The sequence below is a fragment of the Acartia tonsa genome, chromosome 9 (assembly GCF_053477335.1).
Source record: "Acartia tonsa isolate MP-2025a chromosome 9, ASM5347733v1, whole genome shotgun sequence".
Taxonomy (NCBI): domain Eukaryota; kingdom Metazoa; phylum Arthropoda; class Copepoda; order Calanoida; family Acartiidae; genus Acartia; species Acartia tonsa.
Genome location: NC_137268.1, coordinates 43,246,861 through 43,271,613, shown reverse-complemented (window position 1 = coordinate 43,271,613; position 24,753 = coordinate 43,246,861). Strand labels below are relative to the sequence as shown.

Sequence of the window (24,753 nt, the reverse complement as noted above, 5' to 3'; positions counted from 1 at the left end):
TCTTTTTATTTTCATGAAAATATTTACGTAAAATTTACAAACTCTCTAGTATATAGGTCTTATAGCTTAATTATTGAAAAATGACGTTTATACATTAATATATTTGGGGGGGGGGGGAGGTCAGAAGTATAGCCTTAAAAATCAAAAGACATTCATAAAGCTTCCCAGAAAAGTAATTTCTGGAATCTTTAGCTTCTGACAAAAAAAAACTTTAGTATTTTATATAAAAGGATTAATAAATGAAAAGGGGGCAGTATTATTTAATTTTTAGTTGTCTTAAAAAAGTGAAATATAGTGAAGAAAAAATATTTTAAAGTGTTAAAAAAGTGTTATTTTCAGTGCATATACATTTTATGTTTATGTGTTTTTAAATAAAGTGAAGAAAGTTTTGAGCAGATCTTTTAGTGAAAATATTCATAATGGCGTTGAAGGTAAATTTAGAAAATATTTTTTTAAAGGGAAGCTTCTCTATAAGTGATTACCGTTACATTATACTATCATAGAAAGTTGGTCTGTCTTCTTATTGGTAAAAAAACATAAGTTTCGCAGCATTAAAAAATGTTAGAGAAAAGTTATTTCTCGCAACCTATTATAAACATTTAAAATGTACAAATGTTTGTAAGATTAAAACCAGTTTTTTAGCCCCGAAATGCCGAAGGCACGGACTAAAAAATCTTATGATTGTACATTTTTATGTATTCGTAGAAAACTGGACATAATACGATGCTAGACTGAATACTAATCGCTTTCGAATGAAAACGAGAAAACAACTTCTAGTAAATTAATGCTATATATATATGTTTGTGATGATTCAATTTTTAGTTAAGTTATAAAAGGTGAATAAGTTCATAGTCATAGAGAACCATATTGATACCTTAATAAATATTACTAAAAAAAAAAAATATCCATAATCAATTGCATATAACCAACCTTTAAAATGTACGAATGCAAGACGTTTGTCTTGAAGTCCTTACTGTGGATATTAAGGACTTTCGCCTTTTATGGACCAAAGCATTCCTCCTACTCTTACTATTTGTGTTGCCCATCTGACATAGCAGCAGAATAAAATCTTTTAACTCAGTGGCGTGCAAAGAAATTCACCACGTGGTTGGGAATTCATTAGGGGGTAATAAATACAGTACATTTTAGGGAGGTTCCAGGACAAACGCAGGAGTCCCAGGTTAGGTTAAGATATGAATGAACAAATAAGCCGCCCGCAGGGGTTAGGCATTTAAAAAACCTATAAGATGGTCTAAAATAGGTTAGGTTAGGGTAAGTGTCCACTCCGACGTTTGTCCACTCCGACGTTTGGGACTCCTGCGTTTGTCGTAGGACCTTTAAGGAGGGTGTTGACACCCCCCTTCTGCATGCCACCAGTCATTTTTTGCCCAATTACTATAGAATGGTTTGCTCAAATCATCCTTCTTTTGTGTCTCTGATTGTAAATCATTTGAAAAAATAAGATCCTTTTAAGATTAACTCAGTGAGTTGGTCTGCGTATAGGTTTGTGTTTAGGCTAGATCCTTGCTGTGAGACATATAACAAGGATGATTCTATCATGAAGTAGCGTGGAACAGGGATTGAATTATTTTTAACTTTGAAGCGATTTCACCTAGGATGGTGGTGGTACCCTTCCCCAAAATAATTTAAAACTTCCATGGACTTATGAGAAGATATATTGTAAAGGAGAACCATATCGGTTCAACGGTTACTTACACACAGACACAGTTACTTTAATATAAACAGTAACAAGCCCTTTTTTCACTCCACAGAGGGAGCATAGGCCGCTGGCAATTAGTTACTGTTTCTGTAACAATTTGGCTTTTTTAATGGATATGGGATAGGGTTGTCAGCCCTAAGCCCTATGGTTGCGGTGTAAAGCATCCACTTGCCAATCAGACAACCAACCCTCTTTTTGCACGATCTTGTCTGAGAAGTCCTAACTGTGCATGGTAGTGAGTTGCGCATGTTTTGGGCCAAGGCATTCCCCCTAATCTAACTATTTATGTCGCGCATTATAGAATTCAGCCGTAGGAATCATTTTTAACGTCTTTAGTTATGCTGCGGATGCGCTACGTGTTGAGCCACTTTCATATAAGGATAAATATTTTTGTACAGAATGAATGAAAATATTTAATGTTGCATTTGTATGTTAATTATAAAAAAAACTTCTGGAAAAAATGATTCGCGGCCAAATATGGAAGTTGTGAAAATGTAATTTTTTTACATCATTCTATAAAACAGCTAAATAAATTTTTTTGAAACTAGCAAGATTCTAAATAGTGAGCTACTATTATAAAGTGAAGCAGCTTATAGTGCCTAATAAGAAATGATGTCATACAATACAAATGACCAATGATAGGCCAGTTTACACTGTAGTTGACCAATAGTAAACGGTATACTTGGTCATTTGTATTCTATGACGTCATTTTTAATAGGCAATATAAGCTGCTTCTTATACAATTAGTTATTTATTAACATTATCTAACTACCACAAGAACCCTATAAATACTAATGACTTTCTGTCAATATAAGATAGTTTACTTCGATTAAGTAGTGGTTTATATATAGTATTGAATTTATTTATATAAAGTAGTTAGGTTTATAAGGCTTATATTGTCTGAATTAGGCATTCAATTTCAATAACCAACTAAACCGATTGAGTTCTCCCTTTAAGGGAAGCAGCACTTTTCACTTATGTCCGTGGATGGTTTTATGCTATTTTATTTGTAGATTTAAGGATTGGAATGACTTCAGGTTTTTTTCAATCGTAAAATACAGTGCCTCTTGATTCTAATGCCGTAACCGATAGTGATTTCGACATTTGGTTATTAAATTTTAAAGAAAATATAGCATTGATTTTTAAATTTTGCTAATTCGTATGGACATACTTTTTTTCAGCTTTCTTTGCTTGATATGATCTGCTTGAAACAGATAGAAAAATGACTTTTAGATTTTTGAAGCAGATATCAAATATACATATTAATATCATAAATTTTTTTTGTATAAATTTTGAAATTGGGTTCTGTAGATTGTAAGCAAGAAACATCAATTTTTAAATATGTGCGCTTCCCCTCAAAGTGCATAGTCGAGTGATTACTCCCCCAAATCTTATTATGAATTAATTTTTCAAAAAGAAGGAAGGAGTAGTTATTCACTTATGTAATGATTACCTTAGAATAAGTTAGGTTAAGTTATATTGGGCACAGGGAAGTTTCACATGGTTATATAGCACCGCAGGGGTTAGACAAGGCATATAGCAAAACCTACTCCCATTAATTTCAATTTATTTTAAAATAATAGGGGGGGGGGGGGGGGTTGTGTACTAGCTAGGCACTTGGGGGAAAAGCACTAAATAATCAATATAGAATAATTAACTAGATTCAATTTAAGCTCTTACTACATAAATGAGAATATCACACATTACACATATTTATTGAGTTCTGCTTTCATTGATATTATCACCCTTGTTTAAAACGAAATAAAAAGCCATCTTGCAATTCTAATTTGTAAAGAATTTAATCAAATATTTTATTTCATAGTTTTTGCGTATGGGGAATTTTTCTAATTTCTTGCTTTGATACTTTTAAATGAATATAAAAAGTAACGAATTTAAGTAATTTTGATAATTAAATAAGTACAAAAATATCATTAAAATGTGTTTAATCAAATTAAATATTCAAACAAAATCACTTTCATAAGCTACCTTTTTTTTGATAATATAACCTTGGTAATTTTACCAATAGAATTTTTTTCATTACACCCTCTCCACCCTTGGAACGATACCCCTGTAGACTAAGAGCGAAGCCAATAAAAGAGTAAACGCTATCATAGATTGATATAATTAGGAGGCTTGGTATCGCTACGGGTTCTAGACCTCTTAACTCACCTTGAATCATACTTCGCGTCCTAACTGCGGTGAAAAGCGTCCATTCGCCATATAGACACCTTTTGATTGCACGACATTTGTCTTAAAAGTCATAACTGTGCATGTTAATGAGCGACGCCTATTTTGGGCCAAGTCATTCCCCCTAATTATTTATGTCGCGCACCAGACAAAGCATCAGTATAAACCCTTTTTAACGCCACCTCCCCGACGACGAACGGATGCTCCAAGTGTTGAGCCACGTTGGCAGGTTTTGTTTTATCTCCATGATAATTACTTAAACTCTGTACAAATATATTGATCGCCTTGAAAATATTTTTTTTACAAAGAATGCTTTCGTGTCCTTTAAAGTTTTTTTTAAGGATGCGAAGCTACTCTACAAGGATTTTGTTTTACAGTAACAGTATGATTTACAGTCTAATGTCTCCTCCCTCCCCACTGTGTTTAACCTCCATGCTTGTGTTTGTTCGCCCTGTAAAATATGAAAGTAGAACGTTGACATACAATTACAATGTGTTATGTCGCGTTTATATAACATAATACAAAAATATACGTGGATATTATGACTGGGAAAAAGTTGTCGTCAATTTAGCTTGTTAACATGGAACTCATTAATTGGTAAGTTCATAATATACAGTGGGAAGGAGAGGAGATGGGGAAAAGGGGGTAATTGGGGGGCATTTCAGCCCGCTGCGAGTTTTACTTTATTAGAGAACATAAAAAATGTGGTGCAATATCCTAGGAATAATATATAAATTAAAAAAAAAATGTTATTATGAATGTCGAAACGACGTTGTTATTAAAATTTAGTATTTTTGAAAATAAAGGACTATAAAGTATTATATTTCATATTGGTAAACTTTTGTTATCTGTTTAGAATGATTTTATTTTGTCTAATGTACGATAACGTCCTTGTTTTTGCTAAACTTTGTTAAATTACATGAAATTAGCCTTTTAGGAAAAATCACTTCAAAAGTGCATTTTTAGTCACTTATATGCGTTCTTTAAAAAATGCAGTAAACAATTATTCTAGTAAGACGTCGAAACCAATTGATATCCATAGGATAACCGGTTCTCAGCCATACTGAAAAATTATGTTTAGCACCGTATTACAGAAAACGTTTAACGAATACTAAAAGAAAAAACGGGGCTAACAAAACTGGTTGAACATGATAATTTTTCATTTCAATATCCGCGGGAAGCTGTCTATAATACAATGTGATAAAATTATCGAGTCAAGTAAAATAAAATTTAACAATACCAAACATATCTGAATTAGCAAAAATATTTAGTAGTTATTAGGCCAGGGACAATAATAATAGGTCTTGATTGTAGAAATGCTTTGCTCATTACATTGTACCTGGTTGTAATAGGAATCAGTATTCTAAAAAACAGATAAATATGATAATAATATCGGACGAGCATACGGACGGACGTACACTAATTATAGAAAGCTTCGCTTTTCAAAATATGTTAAAAGAAAAGTGACATAATTTACTCATGCAAATATAATCAAATGCATATTATGCATTATTAAGTACAAGTGGCTTCACCTCTATCTTCTAGGGCTCTTTATCTAAACTTTCATATTATTTTTTTTCAAAATTAATGAAGTTAAGGGGAATTGATTGGTTTCTCTGGACCATATGTATTTATGGAATTAACTATTCCCATCTAGATGAAGTTGGTGAGATTTTAAAGGACAGACGAAAAACCGTACTGCTTCATATAGGATAGAAAAGATAGAATTTCTTCATGGTAATACTTTAGAAAAAGGTTAAAGGAAGATAAGCTAACCTTCTTTATAATACAATCGATATATATATATATTTAAGGAGATGGGGGGGGGGGGGGTACTAACATGTTTGTACACAATTAACCTATCCTATCCCTTGTTACGCCCTTGTACAATGTGTATAAATAGACCTTTATTTTCACAGATGTATTCTTATAATTTGAGGCGTATTTTCTATTAATTTAAGACAATAGAGGCAATTACTCTTTTTTTTAAAAGCGAAGCTTTTCTATAATTAGATAGCTTTTATTCGTTAATTTAGGCATGTTAGAATTGTCCTATCGATTTCAAACTTTGCATGATGATTCCTGTAGTAGTTGGGTACGATTTAGAAAGCGTAGCAACTCTATAATCATCACCAGAATGTCCGTACGTCCATTTTAAACATGTTAATTTTTTACTTTTTTAACAACAAATTTTTATGTGATCTATTTTTCCGATTGATCTAATTTTTGTATACTGATTCTTGGGAAAACAAAGTACAATATTATTAGTGAAGCAACTCTATAATTAAGTCCTAAAAAAGTTAGTATGTCCATGAACATTTTTCTGTACCAAGCAGTTTTTAACAAATTTACTTACAATTTTGCTTCGACTCTTATACATTTATATTTTGATTATTCAGTTCTGACACTATACACGTGTTAATGTCCGTTTGTCCTACCGTTTCTGTGCTTCACTTTTATGGATGTTGTCATCTTTGTTAAAGTTAGATATTCTACATATTGTTAGTGTCTAAGTGTCTTTAGGTATTAATTATAGAGGCTAGGAGAAAAGCCACTATTTAAAAAGTGCCAGCCTTAAAATAGACACTTATAAGACATATTTGGTCCAAAAAGAATAAAAATGATTTTAAGATTTATGATTTAAGATTTTAAGTTTTATAACAATCATTTTATTTTAGAATGCAATGTAAAAAGGTATAGACCCAAACTTAAGAAAGCTTTTTTTAAATAAATGCAATAAAATATTGGACTGCTTTCTGCTTTAGTCAGGGAGAGAGGGGAAATTGGATTTGATAAGTTCATATAAACGATCTTCGTTCCTAGAAAACTTTGAGTCCTTTACATTGCATTGGTTGGTAAAAAAACATAAGTGTTCAAATTTTTATTAATGATTTTAATCTACAGAAGTGTAAATAGAGGTATAACACATTTAACTTCCATTTTCCTTTTCTTAAAATCCTTGCTTTTTGTAGTATGATAATTTATCATGCAAAGTGAAGTGCTAACTTTCAAATGTTATGGGGTAAAAAGTTAACAGATTTCATACTGTTCACAGTTGGCCCTATATACTTGCAGGATATACATACAGACAAGCTTTAAGTAGCGAAGCTACTCTATTTTTATGCTAGTGCCTTTTCTTTAATAATCTTTATCATTTTTATTTTTTTCTACTTATCTGAAGACTATCTATTTATCAAGCCATCTATCCCGAGGCGTGCAAAAGGAGAGTAAAAACATCCCCCTTGTTAAAATATAGGGGGTGAAAACAGCCTCCTCAGTGTCTACCCCCAAACCACTCTTGACAAAGCTCTACATCCAATGATACACCTCCCTAATACAGCAAAGAGTGGAGTCAGGGTAAAGAACTCACACCCCAATTAAACCCACCTGACAATAAAATTACATCCCTCTTGTTGGCTGTAATACATCACCCAAAGCTTTGGATCAAGGGGGTGGCAAAAACCTCAGCATGTCACTGCATCTATCTATCTATTTATTCAGCCATCTATCTATCTATATATCCAGCCATATATCTATCTATATATCCAGTTATCTATCTATCTATATATCCAGCCATATATCTATCTATATATCCAGCCATCTATCTATCTATATATTCAGCCATATATCTATCTATCTATTTGTATTCCAGGTAACTCCATTGCTACCCCAACATTTGGGTAGTCATCAACAACATTCTCATAATCACCATCAGAATCAGGAAAGCGTCAAATCCAACTGATAAATAGAAACGCGAAGCTTTTCTATAATTATGGTCTCTTAGACCTCTAATTTATAACAAATTGATTATCCCTCTTTCTACCCATTTTCAGCTAAAATGCATTTTCACCCTCTTTCATAACTTGCATATATTCTTTTTAGTAGCGAAGCTACTCTATAATTCGAAATATCCGTCCGTCCGTCCGTCCGTCTGTCCGTCCGTCCGTCTGTCCTTTCGTCTGTCTGAGACAGAAAGGGGGAAACGTGATTTTCTCGGCTTCTGTAAAAGATAGAGTGCTGAAATTTTCAGGGATTAATTATGTAAACAGTCTTCATATTTTCACCAAGATTCATTAGGATTCGTCAGTTGGTTGGGAAGCCAGATCGATTCCTACATTTTTAAGTATTTATGATTTTTCTCAACCCCTATTTTCTCAACGCAGATGGCTGACATTTTTACGGATTGAATACTTTCATATTTTGCATACTTTTATCAAGTTTTATCGAGATTTGCTTATTGCTTGGGGTGCTAGTTCGATTCCTAGATTTTTAGGTTTTCATGATTTTCTTTACTCCTATTTGAGATAGGTGGCTGATATTTTTAAGGATTAAATAAGTTCACAATTTACATATCCCAACAAAGTTTCATTAAGATTTGCTAATTTGCTGAGGTGATAGATCAATTTTCACGTTATAAATCTTATAAGGTTTAGGAATTTTTTAATTTAATGTTTTTTTTATGAAACTGCAATAAAGTTTATTTTTTCCGGATATCCATCCATAATTTTTAAGCTTCGCTACTTATGGATGTTGTCATCCTTGTTTTAAACCTCTCTTTTAACCCTTCCCTTAACTATTTTTAAAAAAGCTAAAAAATATTTTTTTCCAGTATTTCTTCAAAAACGCTTTATAGGATTAAAACCAGTTCTCAGCCATATTGAAAAATCATGTATAGCATCGTATTATAGGCCATTTCCCACAAATATTGAAATAAAAATCATAAAATTAAAACAATCATAATTTTTCATCTTTTCATCTTTTTCAACACACAAATGTTCTTCTTCATTAAAAAGGCGAATAACGATTGAGATATATTTATCAATTTACTAACTTCATCTCTATTTGACCCTTTAACTGAACCTTGCAGGACACCGCAAGCATACCTGACTACGACGAGGTGCCCTGCGATGACCTGACCTATGACGAGCTGGCTGATGGTCTGTCTACCTGTAGCGGCTCAGTCAATGATATTCTGGATCAGCTGGCAGATGATTTCAGGTGAGATGATCGATTCATTACATGATTCAATCGATGTATTATTACTTGGATGTTGCACCAGATTTTTATGTACTCTAATCAAGTCATAATTGTAGCTAGCTTAAATAAAGATACCCCCATCCACCCTCTTTACCCTCTCTCCTACTGAGTTAAGGAACTGACCAATAAATGAGGTCAATGTTAGCAACCTGAATTGACGAAAAATTTTCCCCTATCATTGTATCTACTTATATATTATGTTTAATCATGAATCTTAACTTAGCTGAAGATAAGGATTAAACGCCATTACATAAATCAATAATTTTTTGGGTTTCATAAAAAATCTACCTACCATGTACCAATGTAAAATTTCTCTGAAAAATTTGAAACGTTCGGTCTAACCATTTAAGAGACATAGAAACAAATAGACAAAGATCCTTTTACTTTAATTTAGAGATGCCAAAATATAACCTACTAGCGGCTTCGCCCCAAGAGGTAATTTAAAAAAATAATAAAAATAAAAAGATTGAGCTGCAACCACTTATTTCGAACTGATTTTTAAAAATTCAGGGGATTTTTTTGTTTTTTTGGGGGGTTTAGAGATGTCCTCCCCCCCCCAAAAAAAAAATAGCCTAAAACCACCACAGGACCAGTAGGTATATTCCCTAAAGAGTAGAATCCAATCGGTTCAGTGGCTACCGGGTCTTATAGGACAGACGGACAGAGATCAATGATCATTCTACTTTGTATTATAGATAACCTTTCCTAGTGATTTTAACGGACAGACAAATACTCTGTTATTTTATTCACTAACCAAAAAAGAACACACTTTTTATTGAAATAAAAAGTTTAATTGACTAGTTAACCTTTTTGTCCTCTAAAAATGCGTTTTGTCTAATTTACGGCCACAGCAGAAAAAGACAAAAACAAGGACAATTTAGTTTACAAGGAGCGAAGCAATTTTGACCTCAGTTCCCTAATGGTTTTATTTTTCGATAATAAAATATCTATGGTCCTTTTTTATAAGTTAGGTTAAATTAGTTGAAATCTGCAAATTTAGATATTAGTCAGATTGAATATCTTAACTTAAAAAAGATTAGGTGATTGGGGGGGGGGGGGGGGGGGGTAGATATACCACACTTTTCTGGGATCTTGCTGCGTCAAGTATCAACTGTTGGGAATATCAAAGGATGACCCCATGCAAAATTTGAGCCGGATCCGGCCAAAACCGGCCGTGAATTTTATAAAAAACCGTTTTTTTCCGGTTTTTATAGGGTATCTGTAAATCGATTCAGCTGGAGCAAAACCGGTTGGAGGTACAAAAAATTTTACTTCACATGAAATTTAGCCAATGCAATTGCCTACAAAAATGTACTTCATCATCAACTTGATTGGACAACTCTTTCCCCTCCTAAATGTCCATTAAAACCTCGGAAACGGCAAAAATCGCCAAAAATCACGCCTTCGGCGGCGAATAACGGCTAAACGGTCAGCCGGAGGCGAATGAAACATAAATAAAGAAATGTTCGCCTCAAAAAGTTGTTCAATATCAAAGAGATGCTTGAAGTCTCTAAAACGACTCCTTCCCCTCCTTTAAGGGGAAAAACTGAAAAAACGTTATTTTCAAAAGTATGCCCACTTCGTAGGTGTGGGGGGCACTGAACCCGTCACCCCAGGGTCACCAAATATAAAGTCTAGGCGGCCCACAATGCTGAATTTTCACCAAGTGAAAGTCTTGTGTCATTATCTCTTATGAGAAAAAAGTTATTAATTAATTAAAATTTCAAATTGTGATTTTTTGATGGATTTCTTTGATGAAATGACAGGCCGGTCAATTTTTAGGCCATTTTTTGTGGTTTTTGGGCCGTCACGCCCAAACGGTTTGAGATAATCTCACGGGACCTTTTGCCCGACCTAAGTCTGGTTATTTGTGAGGTCTAGGGAAAAAAATCAGACTTACGCAAAAGATTATAATTATAATCTTTACACAGAAAAATGGCACGAGGTGAGGGTTTGAGGGGGCAAAATGAGCCGACCAGCGATTTTTGACGGCGCGCAGCGACGTCGTGCTTCATCCAATCCGGGATTTTTTCTTTCTTAGACCTCACAAATAACCAGACTTAGGTCGGGCAAAAGGTCCCGTGAGAATATCTCAAACCGTTTGGACGTGGCGGGCCGAAAACAGCAAAAAATGGCCTAAAAATTGACCAGCCTGTCATTTCATCAAAGAAATCCATCAAAAAATCACAATTTGAAATTTTAATTAATTAATAACTTTTTTCTCATAAGAGATAATGACACAAGACTTTCACTTGGTGAAAATTCAGCATTGTGGGCCGCCTAGACTTTATATTTGGTGACGGGTTCAGTGCCCCCCACACCTACGAAGTGGGCATACTTTTGAAAATAACGTTTTTTCAGTTTTTCCCTTTAAAGGAGGGGAAGGAGTCGTTTTAGAGACTTCAAGCATCTCTTTGATATTGAACAACTTTTTGAGGCGAACATTTCTTTATTTATGTTTCATTCGCCTCCGGCTGACCGTTTAGCCGTTATTCGCCGCCGAAGGCGTGATTTTTGGCGATTTTTGCCGTTTCCGAGGTTTTAATGGACATTTAGGAGGGGAAAGAGTTGTCCAATCAAGTTGATGATGAAGTACATTTTTGTAGGCAATTGCATTGGCTAAATTTCATGTGAAGTAAAATTTTTTGTACCTCCAACCGGTTTTGCTCCAGCTGAATCGATTTATAGATACCCTATAAAAACCGGAAAAAAACGGTTTTTTATAAAATTCACGGCCGGTTTTGGCCGGATCCGGCTCAAATTTTGCATGGGGTCATCCTTTGATATTCCCAACAGTTGATACTTGACGCAGCAAGATCCCAGAAAAGTGTGGTATATCTAGGGGGGGGGTTGCTTATTTATATATTTAAGGTATTTTATATATCATTTTTTTGATCTACTGCACTTCACGGTAAAATATTGCTGGTAACGAATATTGCTAAAAATCTATGAATTTTAAAGGCTGCTAACTGCCAAACGGCTGAACGTCCAGATCATACCCGCACACCATTTTAAGCGGTATCAGAAGGCCTACAAATAATCTGGAATAGCCAAGATCCAATGATGCACAGGGAAAGCTTCACTGAAGAAAAAAACATGTAAATAGGCCTTTTCGCGCATTTCTCTGCACTGCGAGATAATAATGCATTATTGATTTTTGGCTATTCCAGATTATTTGTAGGCCTTCTTATACCGCTTAAAATGGTGTGCGGGTATAATCTGTACATTTAGCCATTTGGCAGCTAGCAGCCTTTAAAATTCATAGATTTTTGGCAATATTCGTTACCAGCAATATTTTACCATGAACTGCAGTAGATCCCATTGTTTTCTAATTTAGCCTGTAATTTTAGAGAATTAAATTAAAAATTAGATGTATTTTTTTATTATATTAATTTTAAGATACTAGCAACTTTTAGACAATCTTAATTATAGAGTAGCAGAACTACTGAGAAAAGATACAAGGGGAGACAGAAAAAATGCACCAATTCTCAATTTGTCTTTTAATTCAGATAATAGGGTTCTTTTGTTATTTAGAATAAAGTGTCACAGTAGATTTTCTGATTTGAAAGGCTGCAAAACTGTTGTTATATTTGTGCTACTATTTGTTTATAGGAAGAGCTAAAGTATTTAATTGTTTATACATTTAAAATTGCTTAAGATCAGACAAAAATTTACTAGGGGTTTACCTCCTGTTTCTATTTTAACATGAATGGATTGAACCCAAGTAAAAAATTTAAGTATTAAATAACATAAAAGAAAGGGATTTCTAATGTGCTTTACGTTTGTATTATAATTTTATGATGGATTTTTTTTACAGCAATGCAAAGAAATTTTAAAATTATAGTATCAAAATAGGCTTTACAATCTCAAATTATCTAATATATAGTTAGTGTCTGCTCCTCTAGCATCTAAGGCCTCTTTATTTAAAGGGGTTAGTAAAAAGGGGGCAAAAATTAGATAAAAAAAAAACTGCCTAAAATTAAAAGAAAAAAGGAATCAGTAGTCATTGAAATCTTAAGCTACAGGCAAAAAACTTTACTACTTTATTTAAAAGTATGTATCAAAAGTTTCATTTTAGGAAAACTATTATAACAGTGTACAATCTGTATCAAAAGTTCCAAATATAGGAATACTATTGTTATAGTGTATAAACTTAGAAAGCAATGTAACTAATAAGCATGCAAACTTTAAATTTATTGTCAACTCTTTTCTTTTAGTAGCGAAGCTACTCTTTAATTCATTTGTCAGTACAGTACATGTATTTGTAATGAGGCAGTGGAAATGCCATCTTTAGGAAAAAAGAATTTAGCCTTTTTCTAAAGTAGTATTTTTTTTGGAGTAAGACAGACCTAAATCCTATGAAAAAGATTTTTATATTGGGCCAGCTGTTTAAGAGATTTTTATCAACAAAAAAAGGACACAATTGAACTTCCAACTATTCGACTTGTACTCTTTTCCATTTTACTAGTTGTACAAATATAAAAATTAACGTTCTTGTTAGCTGTAAGGTAAAAAAGCTGTAACTGGTGAAAATGGGGTTAAAAGTATGTTAACAGAAATCTGCACAATACAACATTGAAAGTGTATGGGGGATAAAATATCTGTTTTTAAAAGATTTGCTTTTGAATTTTTAACATGTATGTACAATCAAAATCTATTATGATTTCTTTATCTCTTTCTAAATTATACTATCCTATATTATAAAATAGCTAGTGATTTATATCAGAAACTAAAAATTGTTGGTCCAAATGGGTTTCATTTTTCAAGAAGCTATATAAAAGTCTTAGAGTAGTTTTAACCTATTTTTTTACCTTCTTGCCTTCCCCTAGAGGCTAGGGGCGATGGATAGGTCATCTGTTGATTATATAAATGTTATTCTGAATCTTTTTTTCTATTCTTCTTTTGCCTTACCAAAAAATTCGTATTCGTTGTTCTTGTAAATTGTAGAGTATCTGCGCTATTACTGGTTCCAGTCTAATTATTAGCATCACAAAACATTACCCATACAGGTTAAGACATTATACGCATAATTTCTTTTTTAGTACGGCTTCGAAACCGATTAATATCCAATGGATTAGAACCGGTTCTCAGCCACACTGAAAAATCATATATTACAGACGATATTCCCGTTTGCCTCTCACAGGGCTAACATAACTGGTTTTGATCTTATAATTTTCATTTTAATATCCGTGGAAAATTGTCTAAAATACTATGGGATAAATAACTATTTCAACATGCAAGGAAAATACTTAAAGCTTTATAACTTTGAAAAATGTATAGAGATAGGATTGTTTATATCTGTCTGTTTATCTAATTATCTATGTATCTATGTACATATGTGTTTTTATAAGTGATATGATTGTTTATATCTATCTATATATCTAATTATCAACCTATCTGTATGTATGTGTTTTTATAAGAGATAGGATTGTTTATATCTATGTATTTATCTAATTATCTATGTATCTATGTGTTTTTATAAGAGATAGGATTGTTTATATCTATGTATTTATCTAATTATCTATGTATCTATGTATGTATGTGTTTTTATAAGAGATATGATTGTTTATATCTATCTATTTATCTAATTATCTATGTATCTATGTATTTATATGTTTTTATAAGAGATAGGATTGTTTATATAAACTTGCCTCTTTACCTAAAGCGTCCCTAAAACATTACCAATTTTAAGTCATGGGGCATTGCTTTTAAACCATTGCGCACAACCAACCTTTTGATTGTACAGAATTTGTCTTGAAGTCCTTACTATGCAAGGTAATGAATTGCACCTGTTATTGGTCAAGTAAAACCCTTTGCTTTTACCATTAATGTAAGTCGCGCATCTGATATAACAGCAGTAGTAATCTTTTAACGTGTCTTGTTATGATGCAGTTGGTTTGAGCAGGGATTCGAACTTTTCATACCCTCCCCACACCCCAGACGTTAATGGAAGTTACTAAACTTTATTTGATAAAAGTCAAATATTGATGTTAAGTATAATATAAATATTGAAACAAAAATACACTAATACCATGAACATATTATTACTCCTTGTTTTTTTTTCATTTAAAGTTATATTTTTCCACTGCTTTGAAAGAATACTTTATTCAGAGAAGGGGAATACAACTTATATCCTGAAACACATCTTTATTCATGCTTAAATTTTAACTAAATGTAACCTCTTTTAAATCTTAAATAGGGGAGCTACTCTGTAATTTCGTCCCGGCACTGGTAATAGAAAAATATTTTGTATCATGGAAAGAAAACGAAGTAGCGGGTTTCGTCGTATTTTCATAGTAGCTTTTGATATGTTAGGTTTGGTTGGGTAAATGAAATTAATGATTGCCACGCAGGGTTAGAGCCCCCCTCCCGCAGGGGCTAGAAATAGGAGAAAAGCTCTTCGTTTTCTTGAATGATCCCATAATATATCAAAAACATAACATTATGGCTAGGAGCTACAGAGATTTCAAAAAAACTTTTGTTTTAAATCCCTTTTGCTCTAAAAGTGTTCTTTACTGATCTACTGCTTTGCTTTTACTGATGTTGTTATTCTTGTTTATTTTAAATCCTAAGGAAGATTTGTGTCTAAATTATCTAGCTATTAGAAAGTCAAAATAAAGTATAAATTTCACCCTTATATTGTTTATTTATTTAGCCCTCTATTTGGGTTAAAGTAATTGTTTTATCCTTATATAAAAGTTGTCTGTCTGTATGCACGCTCTAACCGCTGAACCTATATGGTTCTCCTTTACAGTCTTCTGTAGTTCCTGGTAAGGTTTATAACTATTTTGGTTGAGGTTACCACCACCCTCCCAAAAGAAATCGCTCCAAGAAAAAATGACCGTCCCCAAAATTTTTACTTCGTCTTTCCAAAACTAGAATTCAAAGTTGGGATCGACTGAATGAAAGGGATAAATTACCTCTTAAAGTTGTAGAGTAGCTGCGCTAAAAAATAGGCAATTAAGTAAATTCAAATTTGAAATTAACATGTAATGATGTAAAATTATTTAAATCTTATCAAAACTTGATGTTAATTAATGATAAGATATGAACATATTTAAACATGAATCTATTTATCTATCTATCTATCTTTTTATCTATCTATTTATCTATCTATCTATCTATTTATCTATCTATCTATCTATCTATCTATCTATCTATCTATCTATCTATCTAGGGACTATGGTGAAGCTGCCTCAATGTTGGATAACCTGAGTATCCCAAACAGAACTGATGACTTTAATTTTGGGTAAGATATTTTCAAATAAATATTTTTTTGTTTTTGAACCATAAAACTTAATTTTTTTATTTTAATTTTGAGGTGATTTTCGCTATGTTTAAGGTTTTTATGTCTGCAGTAATCTTTATTTTTTTATTTAAAAAATACATCATTTTCTCATGGAAGGATAAAGGTACCCTCCCCAAAAATTGTTATAAAACTTCCAAGGACCAATGAGAAGCTACACTGTAACAATTTGAAAGAAAGACACACAGATACACAGTCAGAGATCCTGTTACTTTTACATAAAGATATATGAATGCATCCTTTCAAAGTGTGTGTGTGTGTGTGTTTATAGATGAATTATCATTGCCCTGTAAAAGATACATTTGTGTATTTTCTAAAACAACAAATCTGATTTTATAGAAGAGCAATATTTTCCATTGTTCATTAAAATTTCGCAAACTATCGGATAGAGTTCTATTAATAGATTTTTTGTTTATATAATGACTTAATAATTTCAATAATTTTTCCTCAAAAGATTATTATTGGCTTGTTCTATACTAATAATTTAAAGAAAGTTGAGCCTTTTTAGAACATATCATCTGATTTTAGTAAATCATGTGTTTTCAGCCGAATCAGATAAATTTAATTTTTCAATTTAATAATGTTTTTGGTAGGATGCTAAAAACGTCACTGATTTTTTCCAGCGGTCAACACTTATAATTTTAGATGTTTATTCAAACAATCAAAAAACAATAATTTGCTTTTGTTTTTATAAAATTAATACAATTTATGCCAAGGGGCGAGGGAAAGAAAAGTGTTCCCCAACAAGTCACACCCTCTTGCAAAATTCTCTGCGCACGCTATGCCATTTTTATTTAGTTATTTAGTTTTGAAAGCTTTCTTTTATAAGTTATCTAATCAATATTAGATTTTTTCTGTTACTTTATAATAACGTGAATAATTTTGGCCTAAAAGCAATACTTAGAAAGACAGAATTTGACAGCCGAAGGCTGATAAATGATTTCTAGGAGAAAAGCTTCTTTAAAAAAACTTTCCTAAACTCTTAAAAGCATCTTTCTGTTTAAAAGCATGAATAGAATAGACGAGTTAGAAAAATATATCTTTTACCCGAATTTACAAATTTGTTCATACTGAGCTGGATCTTTAAATCATTTCAATGGTGCGCCAAATCGGGGTGCGCCGAATATTAGCCAATCACAGCGCGGCATTTCGTAAAATGCTGTGCTCTCATTGGTGGAAATTCGGCGCACCCCGATTTGGCACACCATTGAAATGATTTAAAGATCCAGCTCTGTTCAAATATCTAATCTCAATTTTTAAAAAAATATTCTATTTACCAAGACTTTATCTAATAAACTTTCTGTTGAAAGGTTTGGTGTTTATATCATCATAATAAATAAAAATGAAGTGTGTTACATTTTTATATAGATTGTGATTTAACAGATTTTTTTTGAAGATTTCATACAATTCTTGTGTGGGGAAGTAAGGTCTTGCCGTTTGAGTGATCATAAGGATCATAAAAGAAAATACACTTCTAACATTTTTACTAGGACTATTAATTGTTTTATTTAGGTTAAACCTTGATAAACCTGGCGGGGTAAAACAAAGATATGTAAATCCAACGAGCACAGCCAAACATACAAATAATATTCATAACTTTAGCTCCTCTACTACTTCACAGGAAATCTTCATATTAAATAATCTATTTGGCAAAAAAATTGCCTAAACCTACTGTGTTATAAATTGTTTCCATAAGTTTTTAACTCGTTCTCTTATTCGTTTGGCTTAAAACTTTGGATACTTAATTTTATTTTTTTAACAGTGTATTATGGACTCCTCCACCAATTATTTTAATATACAAGTGGGTTAATTTTGATGATCATTATTGGGAATGTACAATATACATTAATGTATGATTCATAGTTTTATCAAATTTTAATGGAGAACAGCACAATGCACAATATGTTATACACTTTCGAATTTTAAAGCACGAAGAGACAGAGCAAGGTTGACAACATCCATAAAAGCGAAGCACTGAAACGGTAGGACAAACGGACATTAACACTTGTATAGTGTCAGAACTGAATAATCAGAATATAAATGTATAAGAGTCAAAGCAAAATTGTAAGTAAATTTGTTGAAAAACTGCCTGATTCAGGATAATGTTTATGGACATACTTACATTTTTAGGACTTGATTATTGAGTTGCTTCGCTTATAACATTATACTTTGTTGTCCCAGGAATCATTATACCAAAAATCAGATCAATCGGATGATTAGATCACATAAAAACTTGTTGTTAAAAAAGTAAAAAATCAACATGTTTAAAATGGACGTACGGACATTTTTGTGATGATTATAGAGTTGCTATGCTTTCTTTATCGTACCTAACTACAAAAGGAATCACCATGCAAAATTTAAAATCGATATGACAATTCTAACATGCCTAAATTAACGAAAAAAGCTATCCGTTATGGACGGACGTACGGACGGACGGGCGGACGGACGGACTGACCCTAAATATAGAAAAGCTTCGCTTTAAAAAAATGTCATCATACAATTCACCTGGCTATACGTACTGAATCATTCAAATTATTTGCTTTTTGATCGATTTCTATGAAATTATGAAGATCTTTGTTCTCAGGCTGATAACAGTTATACAACCAATGATATGAATAATTTGAATAATAATATCAATGCAAATTTAAATATCAACGCTAATAGTAACCTACAGGAACTTATCTTTATTGAGCAAAAAATCGTTTAAGTGGTTAGATCTGTATGGTAAAATTAAATTATTTAAAAAGGAGCGATAAAAGCTTCTATAAAAGTTTAGTTCTCACTTCTTTAATCTTGCGAATAAAAGTATAATGAATTAAGAAAGAGCTTTCATAACATTTTTATTTTGCATCCCTCCCACCCACATATAGTTTCTTAGTTGTTTCAATAACAATTAACCACCCCCCCCCCCCCCCCCCCCCAACAAAAGAAACCATAGATAACAAGAAAAAATAAAAAAAGTGAGAGGTGGGAGGAAGGATGTATAAAGATTAAAAAATAGGTCATAGAAAAATCAAGAAAAAAAATGGATCATCGGTACTTTGTATTATTCCATCAAAATTGCAAGCTCATTTTGCTTTAAAAATAAAGACAATTTAATGTTTTTTTTTTCTATAACAAAATTAAATTGTATAAGGGGTCTATTTAAACTAATGCAGTTTAATTCTGTACATCGCTTTTCTTACTTTCAAAGTATAAGTTCAATCCAATACATAATGTTTCTACAGTAAAGTTAATATTTTCATTTGATATGCTTTAATAAAAGTATTTTAATTCAATCCATGCAACTTTTAATCTAAATACTCTTTTTGTATTAATTAAAGTTTCTTTGACTTGCAATAAAATCACTCTAATACTATTATCTTAGTATTATAGTAAAACAATTAGTGGAAGGGGTTAAATAACTGCATGCCCCACGAAGACCCTGTGGACTTTCAATTGGGAATTTGAAAATCAACCAATAGCGTCGAAAATATTAACACAGCCAAGTCGCTACAAAAGAGCAGAAAGTAAGTTGCTAACGGACGAAAAAGGTCTCCAACAGGGGGATCCAGGTAGTTGTCTTGTTATACATCACTTATATTTAAAGACATGTTACTATAGTTGTCATTTGGATGTTTTTATTTTGTTGCTGAAACGAATGGCCAACCTCCCCCGCGCGCACAAGCTAAAATTTGGCAATAACCATTTAAATCATATACAAAGGCGGTGTCTATAGTGCTATAGTGTTATAAACCCAAGTAGTGTTACGGTGACCAATAAGAGGAAACTCCTGTAATTCTAAGCTGTCATTATGTTTGATAGCATGTTTTTAGAAATAACCTAAAGTCCAAATAAGGATAATTTAATCTATCTATCTATCCATCAATCTTCTCAACTATAAACACTTCTATCTATCTACCTATCATCTTTTCTATCTTTTTTTTTCAAATAAAAAAACATATATTTTTTTCTTCTTTTATAAAGACTAGTTCTTTAACCTAAAACATTTTCTATAAGAGAAGGGGAAATCATTATTCCATAAACAATTAAACAGGCGCAACTATTTACAGATCATATTTACAACTAAAAGTTGAACAATCAAAGGATTATTTACGTTTGAATCTATTAATAAAAGTCTAGGAAAATGTTGCTTTTGTAAAGAAAATTTTGGAATGAAAAGGTTATAGAACTTTTTATCAATTATTGTCCTTTCCCTCCCAATTAGACATCTATCTATCCATTCAAAACAAAGCTTATAATACAAACTGAAAAGAAATTTATCTCTATTTAAATCCATTTATTTAAATAACGCAAAGGAATATTTATCCGCCCATCTATACATCTATATATCTAACTATTATAAGATCGATGGCTGAATGGGTATCCAGTAAATAACTTATATAGTCCGTAAGCAATAATATGGAGCAATAAACATCTTCTCAATAATCTACTTTGTCTGTCTCTATCTCCATTGCGTTGATATCTGAGATAACTGTTGCAAAATGTATGAGTATATTTTGTGAAGGATGTTGCCATCCTTGTTTAAATGATACATAGACCATAAAAGGTAAAATCAATTGTAATACAAGTGAATAACAACCTTTTCAGTTACCATAGAAAAGAATAGAATAGTTGAAAATTGCATCTTATAATAGACTGGACAGCTTTCATTGGATGATGAAATGAATAATAAGAATGATCCCAGTTTAGTTGACCCCGAGGGGCCGTAGACCCGGGTCAATGAACTGGTATTATTTTGTGATTTTTATTTCAATACATGTGGAAAATTGTCTATGATACGACACATTATTTTCGAATAAGGCTCAGAACCGGTTCTAAAACAGCGTATATTAATCGGTTTCGAAGCCATACTGGAAAAGCAGTTCTTTTAGCCTTAATAAATCGTCTAATTGTTTTTAAACTCTTCAATTTATTTCTGAGATGAATGTTTCTAAATTTTCCCTTCTGTATTAGCGTTTTGATGCATTTATGGGCGCTTCTTTTATCTATATTAAACTCTATTTTATTCTATGTTAAAATGTATAAATATTTGTAAATGAAATATGACAAGAATAAAATTAGCCAACAATAGGTACAAAATATTGAAACAGTAATAAGAATAATAAAATAAATTTTGACAATTTTTAAGATTTTTTTTAAGTTCCTGTGTAATTGGATTATAAAGGGTTTATAATTTCCCAGCTAGCATTTTGCACCAAAATCTCTGTGTGGGATACTTAAACCTCCAAGAATCTTAATATTGCCTTTAGTAAACCTAGCGTAGTTATAATGGTTTTATGCAATTTTCCTGATTATGATTCTAGTGGCTAGAGGCGAACCAAATTGTTAAAACAAAATTTATTTAAGAATTGAAAAAATATTATAACATTGTAATAGTAAAATATTTTTTTTTATGGAATTATTAGTTTTTTTTGTTGAGAATGATTATCTCTGTCATTCATTACAATGGAATTATTATCAAATTTTTATAGATTTCCATAAGTTTAAACATTATGGTTAAGGTTAGGTTAGTTTGATCTTTGATATGAGATGAATTTAGCGATTAAAGTTTAGGGATTTTCTGCAAAATCGTCATTTAATTGTCTTTTGACTAATTTTATAAATATTTATTTTAAGAATTTTTTTTAAAACCAAAACTAAACCTTACAGAAACAATGATGAAAAAATTCATATGTAGCTAAGCTCTTCGATGTCAGAGTAAAACAGTAGAGCAAATGGAAGGAAAAAAGTAACAGACAGACGGATAGACGAAGCCCAAAATACTTAACTTTTGCACCACGTCGTCTTCCTTTGACGTCATATTCTCCATCTCTTTTTTAAGAAATTTGTTTCCCACTTCTCCTTTCATCTCCCTCATTTTATGACGTCACAAGAAGACGACGTGGTGCAAAAGTTATGTAATTTGGGCTTCGTCAGACGAATATAGAAATTAACGATGATCAGTTGTTAGATAAATCTTTACATCAGTTTATGTTTCAACTATACATGCATAGGTCAAAAAAGTTTTTCCTTAATAAAATCTGCTATATGTCTTAATTAGCATATAATAATGTAGCTTACTGACGAAATTAAAAAGTAGCTTCGCTACTTAAAATAGTGTAAAATTAACTGAATTATTAACTAAGACTGTCCATATATGGTTCTTTTCTTCTCTACAGAGACTAAGGTATCAACCATCCAGACCTATATGTAGATTATGTCAATGATTCAGGGTTTGAAAAATGTTATTGCAATGCCATTCCATTCGTATACATTTTTACAAAAAAAAGTGCAGCTCAATAATATATTCTTAAAAAATAGGTATCTAGGCATAAATTCTTATTCTTATGCAGGGTCTTATTGTTTTTGAACCTTTTGGCGGAATATTTCATCCAAAGAATAAGCATTTTGTAGTTAAATTATATTCCTTCAATATATTTCATACATTTTTCTTGAAAGCATTATTTGTAACACAAATCATTTCATTTCATTAATGTGTATAAATTACTAGAAATTTTTTTTCAGTTGAATAATTATCCCCCAATTCATGGTTCAATCTCCCTAAAGCTTAAAGATAAAAATCTTTAAACATTAATATTATTAGTTATGTCCAAACAAATTTGGGTTCTAAAATCATATTTTACAAAAAACTTTTTAAGAAAACCAAAAACAATTGGACACAGTGGCGTGCACAGGCTTTTGCCAGAGGATGCGCGAAGCTCACCCAAAAATGTTAACTCCCTCCCTTAAACCAAAATCGAAGGGGGTGTATTAAAGACAACAAAAGGTGTGTTATTTTAGTAAAGGTTGTATCCACCCTCTTGAGTGTCTCCCACACCTTTACGGACAGATGTACATACATACAGACAAAGTAACTTATGGAGTAGCTTTGCGACTAAAAATTTATGCAATGCAAAAACCATAAACCTTTCATTCTATAATAAAATTTAAATGTGTTGTTAAATTGCTAAAAGAATGAATTTGGTGAGCAATAGGATGTTGATTTGTTTGTTCACTATTCCTTTACTAAACTATCATAATTGTGACAAAAATTATATTTTCTGTATCACCAAAAAACCCAAGGAATTTAAGAGCTTTAATTTATTGGCAAAAAATGAAGTTAAAATATAAAAAATAATTTTCAATTCATTCTTGTGTTTAAAGCTATAGTGTAGCCAAATGCTTTCTTGATAATTTAATCGATTAAAGTACAATAGCCTGCTGATTTGTTAATATAAAATTGCCAGTTTCTTCATTTAATGGCACATTAATCAAATTTTAATAATTTTTTAAGGCTACACTTAACAGCTGCAAACCCATAAACAAAGCTCAGTTTTTAAATTAAAACTCTTTAAAAACAAATTGACAGAGCTGGATCTTTAAATCACCATTAAATGATTTAAAGATCCAGTTCAGATTAAATACCAAATATAGCCAAGATTTTAAAAAAATCATGAAATTTTTATATGAAATCTTATCAATTTACTTTATTTTATTTTCTAGTAAAAATAACTTATTGTAAAATGACAAAAACTGTATATTAAAATGTTAAATTTTGTTAAAAGATTATTTTCTTATTGTCTACTTGCAACAGCCCTACGTTTAAGAATATTTCAATCGCTGAAATTGTCATATCATAACTTTTAAATTCAGCTGGATGTCAAAACTTTTTCCTAACCAGACAATCAATCTTTACAAATTTTTTTTTGTCCCACTTGCTGGTTTAAATTTGAGGCTAATGTGCGGCTGCTGAGCCCTGATTTTAATTGTTCCTTACAGGATGCATTGTACTTCAATAATTTTTTTTACATGTCACAAATACCTCTTTTTGAAAGTCACTCTTATCTTATTAGGCTATGAATAATTCATTTAATTTTAAACATTGGCTTTCTTTCGCATCCATGACCAAAATTAAACACCATAGTTCAAATATTTGATAGATTGGAAAGTTTTATGATAAAAAAATCTGCAAACAGCAAACCTTAAGGGATAAGGCAATGGCCGATTAATTGATGTTCATCTCCAATGATGATACACAAAATTACCACTTCTGTTGTTTAAAACGTTTGGTTGAAACGTTTGAATACGTAACTTAATGATCCAACCAAACAAAATTCTCTAGGCTCCCCAAAGTTGTTAAGCCAAAGAATAAGAAATAGGTATTTCTCGCATCGTATTATAAACAGCTTTCCGCGGATATAGAATGTACAATTATAAGATTAGCTTTTTTAGCCCCGAGGTGCCGAAGGCACGGGCTACAAAAACTAGTTTTAATCTTATGATTGTACATTTTTATATTCGTAGAAAGCTGGATATAATACGATGCTAGACATAGTTTTTTCGTATGGATGAGAACCGGTTCCTATCCACCGGATTCGAATGAATACGAGAAACGTTATTATAAAACTTTGGAGACTAGTGTAATGAATAGCTCATTGTCCCCCCTCTCTCTGGCAATAACGTCAAAGTCATTGTTATAAATTTTGTATTTATAAAAGAACATCTTAGCTTGATCTTTTAA

At 31.8% G+C, this 24,753-nt stretch overlaps 1 protein-coding gene across 1 annotated transcript; it reads left to right on the top strand.

The window, feature by feature from the left end:
* Window positions 1–337: 337 nt before the first annotated feature.
* Window positions 338–17,916, top strand: LOC145327557 (uncharacterized). Its single transcript, XM_080171099.1, has 5 exons — window positions 338–431; window positions 7,560–7,630; window positions 8,777–8,905; window positions 16,122–16,193; window positions 17,763–17,916. The coding sequence occupies exons 1-5, from the start codon at window positions 420–422 to the stop codon at window positions 17,914–17,916; spliced, it is 438 nt and encodes a 145-aa protein (XP_080027225.1). The 5' UTR covers window positions 338–419.
* The last annotated feature ends 6,837 nt before the right edge of the window (window positions 17,917–24,753 follow it).